This window comes from Leucoraja erinacea, chromosome 23 (assembly GCF_028641065.1).
Source record: "Leucoraja erinacea ecotype New England chromosome 23, Leri_hhj_1, whole genome shotgun sequence".
Taxonomy (NCBI): Eukaryota; Metazoa; Chordata; class Chondrichthyes; order Rajiformes; family Rajidae; genus Leucoraja; species Leucoraja erinaceus.
In genome coordinates this window covers 26,606,763-26,625,982 of record NC_073399.1, presented here as the reverse complement: position 1 = coordinate 26,625,982, position 19,220 = coordinate 26,606,763, and the positions used below count along the sequence as shown (strand labels likewise).

Below are 19,220 nucleotides of genomic sequence, written 5' to 3'. Positions count from 1 at the left end.
GTGAGGCCAATTTTGGAGTATGGTGTACAATTTTGGTCGCCTAATTATAGGAAGGATGTCAACAAAATAGAGAGAGTACAGAGGAGATTTACTAGAATGTTGCCTGGGTTTCAGCAACTAAGTTACAGAGAAAGGTTGAACAGGTTAGGGCTTTATTCTTTGGAGCGCAGAAGGTTAAGGGGGGACTTGATAGAGGTCTTTAAAATGATGAGAGGGATAGACAGAGTTGACGTGGATAAGCTTTTCCCACTGAAAGTAGGGAAGATTCAAACAAGGGGACATGACTTGAGAATTAAGGGACAGACGTTTAAGGGTAACATGAGGGGGAACTTCTTTACTCAGAGAGTGGTGGCTGTGTGGAATGAGCTTCCAGTGAAGGTGGTGGAGGCAGGTTCGTTTTTATCATTTAAAAATAAATTGGATAGTTATATGGACGGGAAAGGAATGGAGGGTTATGGTCTGAACGCAGGTGTATGGGACTAGGGGAGAATACGTGTTCGGCATGGACTAGAAGGGTCGAGATGGCCTGTTTCCGTGCTGTAATTGTTATATGGTTATATGGAGTAATATGTAGATTCCTATTCACCTTTCAAATTGTACCTCACTTACAAAGATATTGTATCAGATAAATCCTTGAAATGGGAAGACAGACACACACACACACACACACACACACGCGCACACACACACACACACACACACACACACACACACACACACACACACACACACACACACACACACACACCTCACTATTCCTTCAGTAGCACTATTGTATAGAGCTATCCTGTCCATTTTATGCAGTGATGTATATATACATCTCTAGAATTATGCAGTAAATGAAATTAAAGTCCATGACCTTAACAAAGTAGCTGGGGCCAATCATTAAATGTGATGAAATAGCTCCTCTAAATGTTTAACAGAAATGTAAAATAATTTTGATGTAATAAGTGTTCTTTTGCATTTGAAAAGCTTTATGCGAGATGTTGAGTTTGGAGTGGATGGTGGGCAGGTGATGGTGGGTGATTATGGGAAGCTAATTACCATTAATACATCAATTTAATAATCTTTAATTGCCCATTTACGATCAGCAGAAGCAGGCTCCACAGAGAACTGCAGCAACGTGCTATGATTACAATAAACAAGTGCTCTGATAGAGTTCAAAATCAGACAATGAGGCTCATCTGCGCAAATTTAGCATTAAATTATATCTGCAGTTTTCATAAATGATATAAACATTCCAGTTTAGAAAGTGCAACTAATGCTACCTATCTTTTTCCCTCTGACAATGGGGGATTCATTTCTTAAACTACGTGTAAAGTATTTACTTTGTATTCACCATATCCACCAGCGCTGCATGAAATGAGACTCACGTGGTGACAGCGGTAGTTTAATGTCACACAATTTACTCAAGTCCGATACTAATTCTGTGCACAAAATGTGGTCCCTCCTGCTGTCAGTAGTGTGGGATTATGGAAAGCAGACGCAAGAGAATTAAGCTAAACAGGGAGAAGTAAATAAAGAACTTCAAGTGTGGCCAATGGCATGAGTACATCTATCATGTCACGTCAGTGTTGCAGGTTTCTCTGTACTGGTCTCGGGAATAGAGTCCCACTGTGTGGGGGTGAGTGTGTGGGGGTGAGTGTGTGTAGTATGTGGGGGTGAGTGTGTGTAGTGTGTGGGGGTGAGTGTATAGTAGTGTGTGGGAGTGTGTGGGGGTGAGCGTGTGTAGTGTGTGGGGGTGAGTGTGTGGTGTGTGGTGGGGGTGAGTGTGTGTAGTGTGTGGGGGTGAGTGTGTGTAGTGTGTGGGGGTGAGTGTGTGTAGTGTGTGGGGTGAGTGTGTGTGTAGTGTGTGGGGGTGAGTGTGTGTAGTGTGTGGGGGTGAGTGTGTGTAGTGTGTGGGGGTGAGTGTGTGTAGTGTGTGGGGGTGAGTGTGTGTAGTGTGTAGGGGTGAGTGTGTGTAGTGTGTGGGGGTGAGTGTATGTAGTGTGTGTGGGGTGAGTGTGTGTAGTGTGTGGGGGTGAGTGTGTGTAGTGTGGGGCGAGTGTGTGTATTGTGTGGGGGTGAGTGTGTGTAGTGTGTGGGGGTGAGTGTGTGTAGTGTGTGGGGGTGAGTGTGCGTAGTGTGTGGGGTGTGAGTGTGCGTGTGTGTGGGGGTGAGTGTGTGTAGTGTGTGGGGGTGAGTGTGTGTAGTGTGTGTGGGGGTGAGTGTGTGTAGTGTGTGGGGGTGAATGTGTGTAGTGTGTGGGGGTGAGCGTGTGTAGTGTGTGGGGGTGAGCGTGTGCAGTGTGTGGGGGTGAGTGTGTGTAGTGTGTGGGGGTGAGTGTGCAGTGTGTGGGGTGAGTGTGTGTAGTGTGTGGGGGGTGTGTGAGTGTGTGTAGTGTGTGGGGGTGAGTCTATGTAGTGTGTGGGAGTGTGCAGGGGTGAGTGTACGTAGTGTGTGGGGTTGAGTGTCTAGTCTATGGGAGTGAGTGTATGTAGTGTGGCAGTATATTATATAGGGTAGCAGTGGTTATATGGGCGAGTGTATATAGTGTGCCCGTGGTAATATGGTGTGAGTGTATAGGGGTAGCAGTGATTATATGGGGTGAGTGTCTTTAGTGTGGCAGTGGTTATATAGTGTGAGTGAATATTTGGGATAATGCATCTCTTTTCTCACTGCACAGTGCCCTTCTGATAAGACGTGACAATCTTGGCTCATCTTCGCAAATATTAAATTTAAAATTTTTAAAAATTCAGTTTGTTGGAAACCATTAAACATCATGTGTCAAAATACCAACTGGATTCTAGTTATACCATGTCTTTATCTAATAATTGTGAATATTAACAACATGCAATTTAATATTAAAGTTTAAATGTATTCATTCCAATCACTGGATATCTATCTATCTATCTATACATAACTAAAACACTGATCTTGTTATCTTCCGGTTTGGCGGTCTTTCTATTTGCGCAAAAACGGTTCGCGATAGTGCTATGATTTCCCGCCAGTTCACTCACTGTTCTCCTGTGCTGCGAGTGCACAAAGTTTTGTTCCGATCGGTCGAATGTCGTAAAAGTTAGCGAGGTTTAAAAATCTTAAAAACCGCGCATGAGCAGATCGATCTCTTCTCCTGCCAGTCAGTGCCGCGCAGATTAGTCTCTTCCCCTGTCACTCTCCGGGACGGTCCGCCCCTTCCTGCACCATCGCATTTTTACTGGAACTGAGGGTGACCGGTGTTGGCTTCAGATTCAGATTCAATTTTAATTGTCATTGTCAGTGTACAGTACAGAGACAACGAAATGCATTTAGCATTTAAAATGCAACGAAATGCATTTAAAAGTCCAACCGGACTTTTGGAGGGACCTGAAGAAGCCCCGCCCCCAAGCAGCAGCCCAGCCCCAAGCAGCAGTCTAGCCCCAAGCAGCAGCCTGGCTTCTGAGACACGACCCAGCCCAGCCCAGCATAGGAGACCCAGCCCAGCCCAGCGTGGCAGACCCAGCCCGGCCCAGCTCAGAGTCGGAGACCCAACCCAGCCGGGAGTCGCCGATGTCGCCAAACGGAAAGTGGAGACTCTGATTCCGGTGGAGGAGAATGACCAGCGCCCGCTGTGAGTCCCCATCGCACCGCCAATTTCAGCCACTACACCTCTGGTCCCCCTCGCTAGCTTCCCCCCCCCTCCCCCCGCACAACCCCCCACAACCCCTCCCCCACACAACCCCTCCGCCTGCCGCCTGCACATGGCCCGCCTCCCCCACCACCTCTCCCCACAACACCTCTCCCCACAACCCCCCCCCCCCCACAACTCCTCCCCCCCCCCCCCCCCCCCCCCCCCCCCCCCCCCCCCCCCTCCCGCTCACACCCACAAACTACACCCCCCTCCCACAAAGATCTTAGAGCAGAGCAAGATAGGCCACTCCTGTGAAATACAATGGGCTGACATGTAGTACGCTACGGAGGGGATCCTGGGCATTTTTCACCGCCCATTTTAGTAACCAGAGCCTACCTGACCCGACTCGCAGTGTAATCAATGTTGTGGGGCAACAGTTTGTGTGTGTGATATAGGGTTAGATTCATAATTCTGTCAGTTCATACTTCTTGTCAAGAATAAAATTTGACCTTGTTAATTGTCTTTTTTAATGTTTTTTAAATCATTTATTTTTAAATGGCTCACAAGCAGTGTTTGAGTTGATTTTGTAGTAACCGGAACCGACCCGACTCGTAGGGTAATTGACATAGCGGGGGAAGTTTTGTGTGTGATATAGGGTTAGATTTATAATTCTGTTAGTTCATAATTCTGTTAATTCTTGTTAAAGAATAAAATGTTTATAAACACACATACATGAATGTGATATAAATGTATATAATCATATAACACACACAATTATATTTCTTCTGATCCAATGATGAACTTTATTTCAGACTAGACAAGGGACATTAAATAAGAAACATTGTAAGCCTCCCCACAACTTCACACACATTAGGCCTTATCCCACCCCTCAACTATCCCCCCCCCCCCCCCCCACCCGGCACTCCCTCCCCTGCCCCCACACTACAATGTCTCCCTCCCTCCTAGCGCCCTCTCCTCGCTGCCCCAAGCCGCGCACCCCCCCCCTCTCCCCGAGACACACGCAGCCCACCCTCCCTCCCCCCGCTGCCGCCCCGGGCCCCACACCACCCTCCTCTCCCCGCTGCAGAAACAAAGATCCGATCTTTGGCCGGAAGCAAGATGGCGGAACAAGATGGCGGAGCAAGATGGCAGAACAAGATGGCGGAACAAGCTGGTTGCTAAAATGGGTCCTATAATCACCCATGAATCTGCCCATGAGCGTACTACACATTTGCGTGAGAGTAACCCATCTTGCTCTGCTCTAAGATCTTTGCCCCCCTCTGCCCCCACACACCCTCCTACCACACACACACTCTCCCCCCACACTCTCCCCCCCCCCCCCCCCCCATCCTTCCTCCCCCCCTCCCGTCCGCATACACACCCCCTCCCCCCACCCCCCCTCCCCTCCTCCTGCAGCTCCCTGTCCACACAATCCCTCCCCCCACCCCCCCCCACCCCACCCCACACACCCCCATCACACACCCCACTTCCCTCCCCTCCCACACATGAAGAGGAGGTGCGGGAGTGCTCGGGGATGTAGGGAAATGAGCCGCACTTGCGCAGTTAGGGGCTATGGGTGAGTGGTGGAATATTGCGTTGGAGAATGGGTTGCGTTGGGGGACCAGGCCTCCCGTGTGACTTACTCTAGTCGTTTCATAATATCAGACATTTTTTCTTGAATGAATTGTATGTACAGATAGAAGAGAGGGCAGCAATACTTTATTACCATTTAGAAATTTGAAATTGTGGAGATGGGATGGTGGGTGTTGTTTGGTCTTAAATCATCACTGGAGATCTTCATGCCACACTGATCATTAGCTTGGCAATTAAGAAGATTTGGCACCATATGAACACAACAGGAAGCTCAAAAGAACTGTGCATTCCTACAGATAGTAATAGTGTATCTTGGGCTAAACAAAGCTGGATTGCAAACAGTTATTGAAAAAGTAGAAACAATAGTGAAAGTAGGGAGAACTGAAAGAAAAAGAATTAATACAATAGATGTTTGCCAGATGTTGCAACAGTACTGACAACATCTGTACATTATTTGCTGACGAAAGGTGAAGAGCAAAGTTGGGGCAAAGAGCAGCAAGAGGTGTACAGGTTGTTGCAGAGAAATTTGTGAAGTGAGTCTTCGTTACCTCACTATAATGCAACATACATGTTCAAATTTGAGTCTGGTGTTCCAAATTATAGATTGGGAGATGAATTCAGTCTTAATTAGATGATGGTCAACAGCAACTAATTAGGTTTGCATCACATACACTGACAAAGGGGGAGAACAATTATGCTCAAATTAACATAGAGTTTTTAAGAATTTAATTTAGCAGTGCAAAAGTCTCATCAATCTGACTGGGCAGATCTTATACTTAGCTCGGAGACGTTATGTTGAAGGTTATGTTGATTGTTGCAAGAGGGGTATTCATATCTTTTTAACAGTGGAAATAGATGGAGGTGAAGTATTCTGGATCCAGTACTACACTGGAAGATACTATCACAAAATTGGGCTCTATTTTCTCAAGATATGGCACCATGAGAACAAGTCTAAGATAACAAAATCAGTTTATTTGTTTTACAAAGCAAAGTGCAAGAAAGCTTAAACTTCTTTTACCATCTCATCCAGCATCGAATGTTACAGCTGAGAAATCAGTGAGAACTGTCAAAGCAGCATTGAAGAAACAAATACTATAGAGGAAGCTCACATCAAACCTTTTTGTTAAACTACAGTGACAGCACATTCCAGAGCAGGTCCTAGCCCTGCTGAATCACTAATGCTCGGAGGGCTCAGAACACAACTGAACGTAGCTCAGCCAGATCTCAAGGGGACATTGGAAGAGAGGCAGACAGTGGAAAAAATGACAAGTTTCTACTGAATGGGCCCACATGGACATGATGCCAACAACCAGGTCCTCGGGGAAGACCAAAACATACGGGAAAACATGAGTTAATCCTGTCACTAGTAACAAGATACAATTCACACTTGCCTGTCAAAGAAGTGAAAGCAGTGCATATAAATGAATTACATAAATGTAAGGCACAGTTGGTGCCGCGCCAGAGACCTCGGCTCAATCCTGATCTCGGGTGCTTTCTGTGTGGAATTTGCACGTTCTCCCTGTGAATTTCTTCCGGGTACTCCGGTTTCCTTCCGCATCCCAAAGACGTGTAGGTTCAGCAGGTTATTTGGCCTCTGTAAATTGCCCCAAGTGTGTAAGGAATGGGTGAGAAAGGGGGATAACATGAAAAGGAGGTTGATGGTCGGTGCGGACCTGGTGGGCCGAAGGGCCTGTTTCCATGTTGTAACTTTCAATCAATCAATCCTTCATTCATTCAATTTATCATTTCAAACTGTGAAGAACTTGTGAGAAACATCCAGCCAACGAATGTAGGACAAACTGTGTTGGATTTAGAAGTCATCGCTCCAGCCCCCTTCTCACACAACCTTGTCCTGCAGTTCTCAAATGAAACATTCTATTTACACCGGAGGCTAATTGTGTCACTGTGACATTGTCTCAAGGACAGTGTACTGTGCATTCAGAATGTATTCAGACTCCTTCACTTTTCCACGTTTTGTTACATTGCAGCCTTATTTTTAAATAAATTAAATTCCTTTTTTTTTTAGTCATCAATCTACACACAATACCCCAGAATGAAGAAGCTAAAACAGGTGTTTAGAAAATTTTGCAAAGTAAATGAAAAGAAATAACTGAAATATTACTTTTGCATAAGCATTCAGTACCTTTGCTACGACACTCAAAATTGAGCTTAGGTTCATCCTGTTTCCATTGATTATCCTTGAGATGTTTCTACAACTTGATTGGAGTCCACCAGTGGTAAATTAAATTGATTGGACATTATTTGGAAAGGCACACACCTGTCTATATAAGGTCCCACAGTTGACAATGCATGTCAGAGCAAAAACAAAAGTCATGAAGACGAAGGAATTGTCCGTAGACCTCCGTGAAGAGGCATAGATATGGGGAAGGGTTTAAAACAATTTCTGCAGCCGTGCAGGTCCCAAAGAGCACAGTGGCCTCCGTCATTCTTAAATGGAAGAACTTTGGAACTACCAGGACTCTTCATAGAGCTGGCTGCTCAGCCAAATCGGGGGAGAAGGGCCTTGGTCAGGGAGGTGACCAAGAACCCGATGGTCACTCTGACAGAGCTCCAGAGTTCCTCTGTGGAGATGGGAGAACCTTCCAGAAGGACAACTATATCTGCAGCACTCCACCAATCAGGCCTTTATGGTAGAATGGCCAGGCAGAAGCCACTCCTCACTAAAAGGCACATGACAGCCCACTTGGAGTTTCCCAAAAGGCACCAAAAGGACTCTCAGACCATGAGAAACACGATTCTCTGGTCTGATGAAACCAAGATTGAACTCTTTGGCCTGAATGCCAAGTGTCACGTCTGGAGGAAACCAGGCACCGCTCATCACCTGGCCAATACCATACCTATAGTGAAGCATGGTGGTGGCAACATCAGTGGCAGGAACTGGGAGACTAGTCAGGATCGAGTGAAAGATGAACGGAGCAAAGTACAGAGAGATCCTTGATGAAAACCTGTTCCAGAGTGTTCTGGACCTCAGGCTGGGGTGGAGGTTCACCTTCCAACAGGACAATAGCCCAAAGCACACAGCCAAGACAATGCAGGAGTGGCTTCATGACAAGTCTGTGAATATCCTTGAGTGGCCCAGCCAGAGCCCGGACTTAAATCCAATCAAACATCTCTGGAGGTACCTGAAAGTATATGTGCATCGACACTCCCCATCCAACCTGACAGAACTTGAGAGGATCTGCAGAGAAGAATGGGAGAAATTACCCAAGTACAGGTGTGCCAAGCTTGTAGCGTCATACCCAAGAAGACTTGAGGCTGTAATCGCTGCCAAAAGTGCCTCAACAAAGTACTGAGTAAAGGGTCTGAATACTTATGTAAATGTGATATTTCAGTTATTTATTTTTAATCACTTTGCAAACATTTCTAAACACCTGTTTTCGCTTTTTTATTTATGGGGTATTGTGTGTAGATTGACGGTAAAAAAAAAGAATTTAATCCATTTTAGAATAAGGCTGTAACGTAACAAAATGTGGAAAACGTGAAGGGGTCTGAATACTTTCTGAATGCACTGTATACATACTTCCAGTAGCCCTTAATGGAGGGCCGGCACATACTCCAGGATTGGGTTGTAAATCAGTTTCACATATTCTCCCTCCCACTGGTTGTCCATTTATTCCCCATTGTTAGGGTTCAATGTAATGGAAGCGTGCACCTGCCTATACACTACTATCACAAATGCATCAAGCTAAACCTGGGAGCACTCCACCCTGCTAGAGATTCATGTGGTCACTTGGTGAACATGTAAACTCCACACAGAAAGCACCAGAGGGTGTCAGAAGTTATGGGGAGAAGGCAGGAGAATCTGGTTAGGAGAGATAGATCAGCCATGATTCAATAGCGGAACAGACTTGATGGGTCGAAAGGCCTAATTCTGCTCCTATCACTTATGACCTTATGAGACTGCCATCGCTGGACCCAAGGGAGTCCGGAACTACACCAAGGAATTCCACATGTGATGTTTTATTCAGTCCCTGCTCACCTTGGTCTGGGAGAAGCACGCTGGTTGTCTGTGTGTGGATGTATCTCCATCCACTATCCCATCCAGCAGGTGGAATATACCCGAGGATGTAAACCTGCTTCTCTGCATGATATACAGATACATTTTCTGAAGTGGTTATTAAGCAGAGCCAGTAGAAGCAGTGGTGATTACAGGAAGATTTATATAATTACTGTGGAAACTGAGCATTACTCATTTCAAATATGATAAATGATTATGGATAATTAGGCAAATGCATTGCACGATATTGTACACAAGTTTATACCTGTCATGCAAACACACAGTTTAAGATTTAAGTGTACGACTATTTTAAGGTGATAAATTTATACATATTCAAAAACGAGCAGTGTAAAAATACATGGTTCCCCAATTAAAATCAGCAATTTCTTACAATTCTGAAGCGTAAGAGACATAAAAATAACCAAACAGAAAATAACTCGTTAAACTAAGCTATTGACAGAAACAACAGCAATCATCTGAGTAGACATCCTCAAAAATCAGCTTCATTCAAACACAAGTGAGGTAGAACACATCAGGTCAAATATTCAACGCCCATCGTAATAAATGAGGCAGGGCAGCCTTGGGAAGTTATCATGTTGCAATTTGGATCTTTGCAAATAATTTTCTAGTAAGTTTTCAACTCGGGTAATAAAGGAGCTACAGGGAGATGCGGGTCTTTTACAAGACACCAGTTGTGAGGAAGTGATGAAGACAAGCATGACAACTATCATCGCACCATGCAACTGCAAGGACTCCACACGTATCATTCCACCCACTGCACAATTCAAGAAACATAATATTGTGACACTATTGTCTTCTAAACTGAATCATCACAAATGCTTTGAAGCTCCACTGCCTGAGCCAATATAATTTTCATGTTTAGTTATATGACTGCATTTTCTTCTTTCTCAATGTCTTTAGAACATGAGAGAAGCAGCTGTTTTTTAAGTAATTAAGAGAGTAATTAATGAAAAAGAGTTTCACAATTTGTACTGGCTTTGAAAACGAAACAATTACTCGTGATCACAAACAAGCTTTCATGATTCATTAGCGAAAGGTTGAGGAAGTTAAATTAACATCAACAATTGAAGTTGAGGCAGAGTTTGGTTAATGTTCAGAAGTTTCAGTAGCAGAAATAGGCCATTCTGTCCATCAAGTCTCATCCACCAATCAGTCGTGGCTTATCTATCTTTCCCTCTCAACCTCATTCTCCTGCCTTCACCCCTTAACCCTTGACACCCTTACTCATCAATAATCTGTAAATCTCCGCCTTAAAAATACCGAATGACTTGACCTCCACAGCCGTCTGTGGCAAGGAATTCCACAGATTCATTACCCTCTGGCTAAAAATGTGTCATCTTCTGGTTTAATACATGGACATACTGGCTAGCTTAACTACTTAACTTAAGAATACCCCGAGCAGTTCAAACACATTTTTCATCAGTCAATGCCTTTTCTTCCTCAGAAGGATGAGGAGATTCTGCATGTCCCTGAAGATTATCAAATTGCGACAAGATATGCAGTGGAGACCATACTGACTGGTTACCTGAAGGTCCAGGAACGAAGAAGACTGCAGAGAGTGTTAGACATTACCCTGTTCATCATTGACCTGCTCACTATTGAAGGGATCTATAACAGGCACTTCGTCACATTGTAAATATGCTCTTCTCAAGCTTATCCCCCAGTCTAATTCAGTCAAAAACCACTGAGTCAAGCACTGGAATAACTAATCTTTATTCCAAGATTGAACAGCAAATTCCCCTATATGATACCTAACCCACCACGGGTTCGATCCTTGTCTCTGCCTGGCCAAGCTCTCCAGCCTCGTGCAAGCAGACACACTCCAAAAGGTCATGCAGTCCCAAGCGCACTTCCAGAAGATCGACCTCGATCTAAGATGGAGTCACCTTTTATAGGCCCACAAACCTTGAGGGGCCAAACTACATAGGGGTGGTCTCTTTACAATCCAATCAAACATATTAATTACATCAGTACATTATTGACAGTTCCCCAAACCAATTACAGGGAGCCCTATACATTATTTCTAGGAGAAGCTTCTGGAAGGAAGCTAACTTAACTGAATAATGCAACATTTATCCTGGAACTCAAACAAACCAGCCAGGGCTTAACACTTTGGCCAATCAACAAACAGCAGGGTAACTGTATCGCAATATTATTTACACTATTTACAATTTGTTTGCAGTAATCCAATCACATTAATGCATTTAAGTTTGTTTGCAGAATTCTTATACATTTTATCAATTAAGGGGAAATGAGGAGAACAGCTGAATCTTTCACCCTCATATATCAATCTGATGCTCAGACTGGTCGGCGCCATCCACAGCCTGTAAATTTCCACTGACAAATGTTAAGCAATTCTGACAAATGCAGGGATCCTCCACTTTATGGTGTCTTTAATTTGGTCAATATTAACAACATAGGCAGCCAATATCATCAAAGACCCACATTACCCTGGCCACGCTCTCATCTCGCTGCTACCATCGGGAAGAATGTACAGGAGCTTGAGAATCGTGATCACCAGGTTCATTAACAGCTTCTTCCCAGCAACCATCAGGGTCTTGAACACTGCACAACACTAACCTCAGCAACTATGATCTTCTATGGATTGTGTTTTATTTGCACTTTGATCTTAGGCTTTGCACTGTTATCATCTGGTTACCTAGTGTTACTGATTACTAATGTATATTATTATTGATTATTGCATACTTATCTGTGTGATCTTGCATGAATGGGCCTGTTAAGCTGCAGCAGGTAAGAATTTTGTTGCTCTGTAACCTGCACATATGACAGCTAAACATTCTTGACAAGACATAAAGGAAGAAAATCTGAAAATTACCCAAGAACATTTCCCTCCTGAAACAATAATGGCATTATTTAGTATAGCTTCAAGGTGGTTAATTAAAAAATGCAGGACAGAGACATCTTACTGAAACTTACATTCGACTACTGGGCGAGATCTTGCGTCCATCACGGAACCATGTGACCTGGGGCTGTGGGAAGCTGGCGATCTTTGGAGCCTTGATGATTGCAGCATTTCCTTGCGAGACATGTAAATGCTTTTCTCCACTCTCGAAGTCTGCCATATCTACGAAACAGCATTTGCAGAAAGTCAGGTTCAGACGGGCTGACCTTATTTAAGAAGGGCAGCAGGTAAATTCAGGACATTTCCGGTTAGTGAGTCCAACGTCAGGAGCAGGTGATACATTGGACAAACAACTGAGGGGCAGGGTCAACCTAGATTTCAAAAAGCAGGGATTAATCAAAGACAGTCAGGGAAAGATGATGTCTGACTAATTTGGTTACATTTGTGTTGAAGAGACCTGCAGTTGACATGGTCTTCAGGGAATAAAAACTGACCACTGGAAGAAGTCAGCAGAACAAGCAGAAACTGTGGAGGCAGAAGGGGGTAAATTGAAGGGGGTAAATAAAAACTGACTTGAACTCTTTGTCTCCACAGATGCCATTTGGTTGGCTGAGTTCTTCTAGCATTCTGTTTCTTTGTTCTAGATTCCAGCATCTGCAGTCTCTTATCGTCTCTAGTCTTTGTGGATTTATGGACATGGGAGACTGGTCCGTAGAACGTCTCTTCAACACAAATTTGATCAAATTGGTCAGACATCACCTTCCCCAGGCGATCTTTAATTAATTCCCCATTTTACAATTTTAGGTTAATTCTGCCCCTCTGTGCTATATTCATTCCAAGGCATAGAAGGGTACCAACTAGAAGGATGGCACAGTGGTGCAGAGTTGCTGCCTTACAGCGCCAGAGACCAGGATTTAATCCTGACTATGGGCAGGGGCAGAAATCCCAGGGGGGACAGGGGACACACATTGATGATCGAGGGCGCCGATTGGATGAGAGATTGCTGCATCGAGGCGATCGAGGCTCCCGATGTTGAAGTCCCTGGGAACGGGCCGAATGAAGCCCCACGATTCGGGGCGGACGAAGCTGCTGTTGCCGGAGTTCAGAGTCGGTCACCAACCAGGTCAGCTCCCGATGTTACCGTCCACAGGGCCCATGGCCGAAGCCTCACGTTTGTGCGCATGCGGGCGCAACTGCCAAGAAATTGTGTCCCCCCGTGTTTTGAGAGTGATTTCCGTGCCTGACTACGGGTGCTATCTGTACGGAGTTTATGTTCTCCTTGCGACCACATGGGTTTACACCGGGTGCTCCAGTTTCCGCCCACACGTACGGGTTTGTAGGTTAATTGGCTTTGGTTAAAAAAAATCTGAATTGTCTCTAGTATGTTTGCCTGTTTCCAAGCTAAATCTCTAAACTAAACTAAAATTGAACTAAACCAAGTACAGACAAATGGAATTAGTATTGGCCGTCACATGCTAGTTAGCATGGGATAAGGACCCATTTCAGTGCTGTATGATTCTATGACCATATAACTGAATGCCTCTTTACACGGAGGGATTATTCACGAACATCATTCACAGCTCAGAGTGAATTTCCAATTGTCCTTTCCACTTCAGTGTTTGAATCGAGAGGCACTACAGAGGAGCACAATCAAAGCAATCTGTGTCTGCTGTTTATAGGAGGCTGCTGTGAGATGATTAAAGGTAATCACAAAATAATTTCATGTACATAAAGAGTATGCAATAGTCACTAATAAACGACTAAATTGCTGATGCGACATAGCAAGGGGGAAGGAAGCTTGTGGGGAACAAGGATACTGATGAGCTTAGTCTGTACTGTGAATGTACTGTTGATTATTCTTTGCACTGCCTTGCAAGAAGTAGTTGGTGATTTTGGACCTTTGTTGGTTGACGTCAGTTGTTTTACATGTAATTTGTTGTCAGCCTGACCAATATGATAATATTGTGGTCATTCAGACCAAGGGATTGTTCCAGCCTCCACTACACAACTCTGCTCTGTTAGGAATTTAAAAGAAAATAAATTAATTTGTTTCCTTCTGAGCAGTAAAGTACTCGTTTTTACTGTTCCATAAGCCAGGGTGTAGTCCTGATCATCCAACCTACTTCATTGCCGACATTGGATTATTTTCTCTGTAACTGTATAATCTGCACACTACCTGTTGTACTGGGGTCAAGGAAAGAGCATTCATGTCGCAGCCCTGTTTCCACCAATCTTTCCACCACCAAGCACAAGAAGCGACAAGCCAGACACCATTGTATTCAGATGCCCGGGAAGTGTGTTCAGCTCTGCTGAGCAACTTCTAATCTATGGTGTGGACTCGATAAGAAGAAGACCTGTTGTACTTGTGTGTGGCTTGAATATACTTATGTCCAGTGTGATTTGACTGTACAAAAGCATGCAGTACAAAAGCTTTTCACTGTATCTCGGTGCACTTGACAACAATTAACCAACACCAATGTTATTTCTAAGATGATATAACTTGTGTACATGTAGAACAAATGCAGGATTTTTTTAAACACTTTTTTGCTGTTTCTAATTCATGGAATAAAGGACCATACAGCACAAGAACAGGCCCTTTGGCCTACAATATCTGTGCTAAACATGATGCCAAGACCATATATCTGCCTGCACATAATCCATATCCCTCCATATCCATTTGTCTATCTCTTAATGCCATCTCACAGATATTGTGGGAATTTTGTAGGCCCACAATGAATGTGGACACAAGGAACTGCAGGTGCTAGTTTACAAAAAAGACTCAAAGAGCTGGAGTAACTCAGCAGGTCAGGCAGCATCTCTGGAGTCCTGAGTGTGGAATGAATTTGTGGACCGTTTTGAAGAGCAATCCATTGTGTAGTACAAACAAACAATGTGCTAGTAATGTGATTTCTGTACTAGTCTTCTGAAGCTTGAAGTAAATATGCACAATTCTGTTGTAGTCAAATAGACTGTGGTTAATTATACTCATTAAAACAATGTACAAAATCTTCCGTGATTTTCACATTATCGTTATTCATTAATGCTGTTGCCCGATTAGCTCCTCATTATGTGGGTAATTAAGCTGCAGTGTAACATCCCTGATTTCCCTTCTCCCTTCTCCAACATGCAGCCTGTAAATATCTGTACTGTCTCTTGGTACCTTGAGCATTAGAGTGCAAGCCTGCGAATTTAAGCTTATTTTGCAGTGATCTATTAGCAATGGCCTCAAGCTGTGTTTTTGCCACAGATGGGACTAGCACAGAGGGGTCATTGTGGTTGGCATGGGCAAATTGGGCCAAAGGGCCTGTTTCCGTGCTGTATGATTGTATGACAGGATCTGGTGGTCTTCGGGGGCTGGGGGGTGCCCGACAGGGAGCAGCTTTGTGGTGAGAGCACTGTGTTCATTGTGTGAGCAGGTCATTGTTGTAATGAACACGAGGTTACAGTGAGGAGTTGATGTGTTGGCTGTGTCAGCGCAGAGTTTGAAGACTGAAGCAGAGCTGAAGCAGTCCGAGTGCGCGTGGTACCTTACACTGTCATCTTTCCGGTCCTCCAAGAGATCGTGCGGTGTGCAGGTTCAGGATGTGGAAAAAAGGAACTGCAGATGCTGGTTAATACACTAAAGGACACAAAGTGCTGGAGTGACTCAGTGGGTCAGGCAGCATCTCTGGAGAACCATGAACAGCTCCTCCTGTATCATCTACAACATCGACATGGCTCGCAACAGGATGCAGTTGCCAGCCATAGAGCCAAAGTGGGAACATCTCACTGCAAGATCAAAGCCCACACACAGTGTTGCCACTGTGTTGGAAAAGGCTTTAGTGCACGAGAGCTTAGTCTCAAACATTATGATTGATCCAATTCCTTGGTTTTCTATGTTCTCTCGCAGCATACAAATGCACAGAACCATCTCAGATCAAGCTCCTGTGTTGTCCATTGACGTGGGCATGAATAAAACCTGCCGACAAAGGGAGTGTGGGAAAAGGCTGCGTAACGGATATCGTGTGATGATTGCCTCTCTCTATTCCCAAGTTTGCCGCTTCCCCTTCACTGCTAAACATACAGAGTTGGCTCTGCACCATTGTTACACGGTTTATGCCATGAAGACACGTTGACTGAGAATAAAGAGGACTTTTAAATACATCAGTGTTTTGATTTTAGGGCTGTAAGCTATACTTAATATCATGCATCGTCTTTTGTGTAGGCTTGCTACTATGGTCGCTAGAGTATACAAATGCCACAGAGTCATACAGCATGGAAACAGGCCCTTCAGCCCAACTTGCACATGACGACCAACACGTTCCATCTACACTGTGTTGGAAAGAACTGCAGATGCTGGTTTAAATCGAAGGCAGACACAAAATGCTGGAGTAACTCAGCGGGACAGGCAGCATTTCTGGAGGGCAAGAATTGTCTGAAGAAGGGTCTCGATCTGAAATGTCACCGATTCCTTCACTCCAGAGATGCTGCCTGTCTTGCTGTTATTCCAGCATTTTGTGCCTGTGTTCCACCTACACCAGTCCCACCTGCCTGCATTTGTCCCATATCTCTCTAAATCTATCCTACCCATGTCTAAATGTTTCTTCATCATTGCATTAGTACCTGCCTCAACTACCTCCTCTGGCAGCTCGATCCATAAACCCACCACCATTTGTGTAAAAATATTACCCCTCAGGTTCCTATTAAATCATTCTCCCCTCACCGGCCTCTATTCTGCTATTCAATTGCATGAAAATACAAAATTATGCAAAAATGTTATAGAAATGATAATGTGGAAACTAATCTGAAAACAGCAATTTGTTATAGAGCACTTTTAATATGGAGAAATGCCTCATGGGAGAATCGTCAAATAAAACATAATATCAAGTTACGTGTGAAGTAGCATGTGGCTTCACAAATGTGTACAGTGTTCATCTTGCATGATCAAACTATTAGCACTAAAAACAGCCAGAAGTGTGGGAATCCTTCAGTGTAATAATTCCTGGGATAGTTAATCGGCTTGAAGTTAAATAAACCTGTCCACTTGAATAGCGTACGTTACGTATGCACAGCACACGCCGGCGCTGTCCTTAGATACTATCCTCGCCTCTAAATCAGAAGACTGTGAGATCCTGCTGTGCACAACTAGGCTACTGCACTCCTTGTGTGAGAACCATGAGCAGCTGTAAGGCCCTGGGGAAATGAAACCACTATAAAAGGCAAGGAACTCTTTCATCTACCTATTACTTTTTGTGCATTTGCATTGGTGTTTTTCCTGGAAATCAAGCTCACTTTACCAGACACTTTGTTTATTTTTCAACCAACTGAATACTGAAGCTATGGGAAAAAAAGTTGGCAAATCCACCATGAGGTGGAAGTGGAGTCGAAGGCAAGCAGGTGGTTGGTGAGGGAACAGTGCAGAGAAACACTGACATGAAACGCAAAAGTTAGAGGGGATGGAATGGTTTGGAGAGGTTTCTTTGCAAAAATGTACCTCCAAAAATAATGATTTGAATAAGGATGGTGACATATGTAGGCAGCATAATGAAAACTATTTCAAACCATTGTGTAGGAAGGAACTGCAGATGCTGCTTTACACCAAAGATAGATACAAAATGCTGGAGTAGCTCAGCGGGTCAGGCAGCATCTCTGGAGAAAAGGAATTGGTGGCGTTTTGGGTCGAAACCCTTCTTCAGACTGAAGACCCGAAATGTCACCTATTTCTTTTCTCCATAGATGTTGCCTGACCCGCTGAGTTATTCCAGCACTTTGTGTCAAACCCTTGTGAGTTGCTGATTCCTCTAGACTGCCTGAGCTAACATTGATGTGAAGGAAGGAATGTCCCAGTCCACAGGCCTTTGGCCTACCCTGACAATGTCAGTACAACAACATCCTGGGTGTCATGTGAAGAATTACTGTTTTTTTTCCTTTGAGTTTCTTTCCCAAGTTCAGGTGACTACAGACTGGGCACAGGTGGATTGCAATACCTGCATAAAGTTGTAACCAAATGTGCTTGTACAACACAATAACCCTGCAAGTAACTCAGGTTAGATGGCAGCGACATGTTTCAAACAGAGATTGAGAATATTTAGTACATGCACAGTTTACATATTGTGCTGACATTTCTTCTGCTTTACTGAATCTTGCTTCAGCCAGTAGCAGGATTTCACAATGAGAAGTAGACATCACATGACTCTACCGAGTTCCACAAGCACTCTGGAAAATTGGAAATGCTTTGCATATATATTAACTCTGCTTCCCACGTGACCCTTACGTGTTATTTAACCCAATTTTAATTTTAGGTTACTGTGGAATGGGAGGTTTGAGGGTCAGGAATTCCCCCAAGGCCTTTCCAGAGTAGGAAAGGAAGCCATCTGTGTAGAGAGATAGATTTAGGGCAGGACTGTTCCAAATATAACTACTTGATGAGCAGTAGACATACCCTTGATATGTTGGAACCTTAGCTGAGAATATAAAACAACTCCCCAAAGAATCATTACTTTTTATATTTTCTGCTTAATTATTTTTTAGATTAGATCTCTGCTAACATCAGCAGAATGGCTGTTTGCAAAGTTTCCTTCAATAATTTAGTGTTTTCCTTGGCTTTTTACAATCACCGACCATCACTCTTTCTCAGTTCCACAACTCATCCACTGACAGTAACCACCGGGGTGATCTTGCAGGACACTTTTCTATATATTAGGCTCATAAGGGATATGGGTCAAACATAATGCAAGTGGGACTAGCTTAAATGGGCATCTTGGTCAGCATGGATGAGTTGGACTGAAGGGCTTGATTCCGTGCTCTATGACTATATGCGATTGGGACATTTCACTGGTTGACGTCACATCATCCACCAGGGATAGCACGGTGGTGCCTCCCTGTGCATTAACTCCTCCATCTTGCTGTGCCAACTTACATGCCACCTGCACTTCCGTCTTCCTCTGCATCAGGGCACCAACACGATTCCTCACGATACACCGGTAGAAGCCAGTGTGGGAGCGATCCAGTGATGGGATCAGGTATCTACGAGAATGGACAAAGTCAAATGGTTAGAGATCATGTAGACGTTTGCTGTTTGCACCAATGCTCTCTTTAGAATTCCTACTGCCTGTAATCTGCATTTACATTGTTGATGCATTGCTGCCAGCATGCAG

The 19,220-nt window shown here is 44.2% G+C and overlaps 1 protein-coding gene across 1 annotated transcript in view; it reads right to left on the bottom strand.

The window, feature by feature from the left end:
• Positions 1-19,220, bottom strand: part of sdk2b (sidekick cell adhesion molecule 2b) — a 656,366-nt gene that overhangs the window by 271,945 nt on the left and 365,201 nt on the right. The window contains exons 3-4 of the mRNA XM_055654146.1: positions 18,983-19,089; positions 12,159-12,306 (exon numbers count right to left, since the gene is read on the bottom strand). Coding sequence (XP_055510121.1) covers positions 12,159-12,306; positions 18,983-19,089 — 255 coding nt within the window. The remainder of the gene's footprint in view (positions 1-12,158; positions 12,307-18,982; positions 19,090-19,220) is intronic.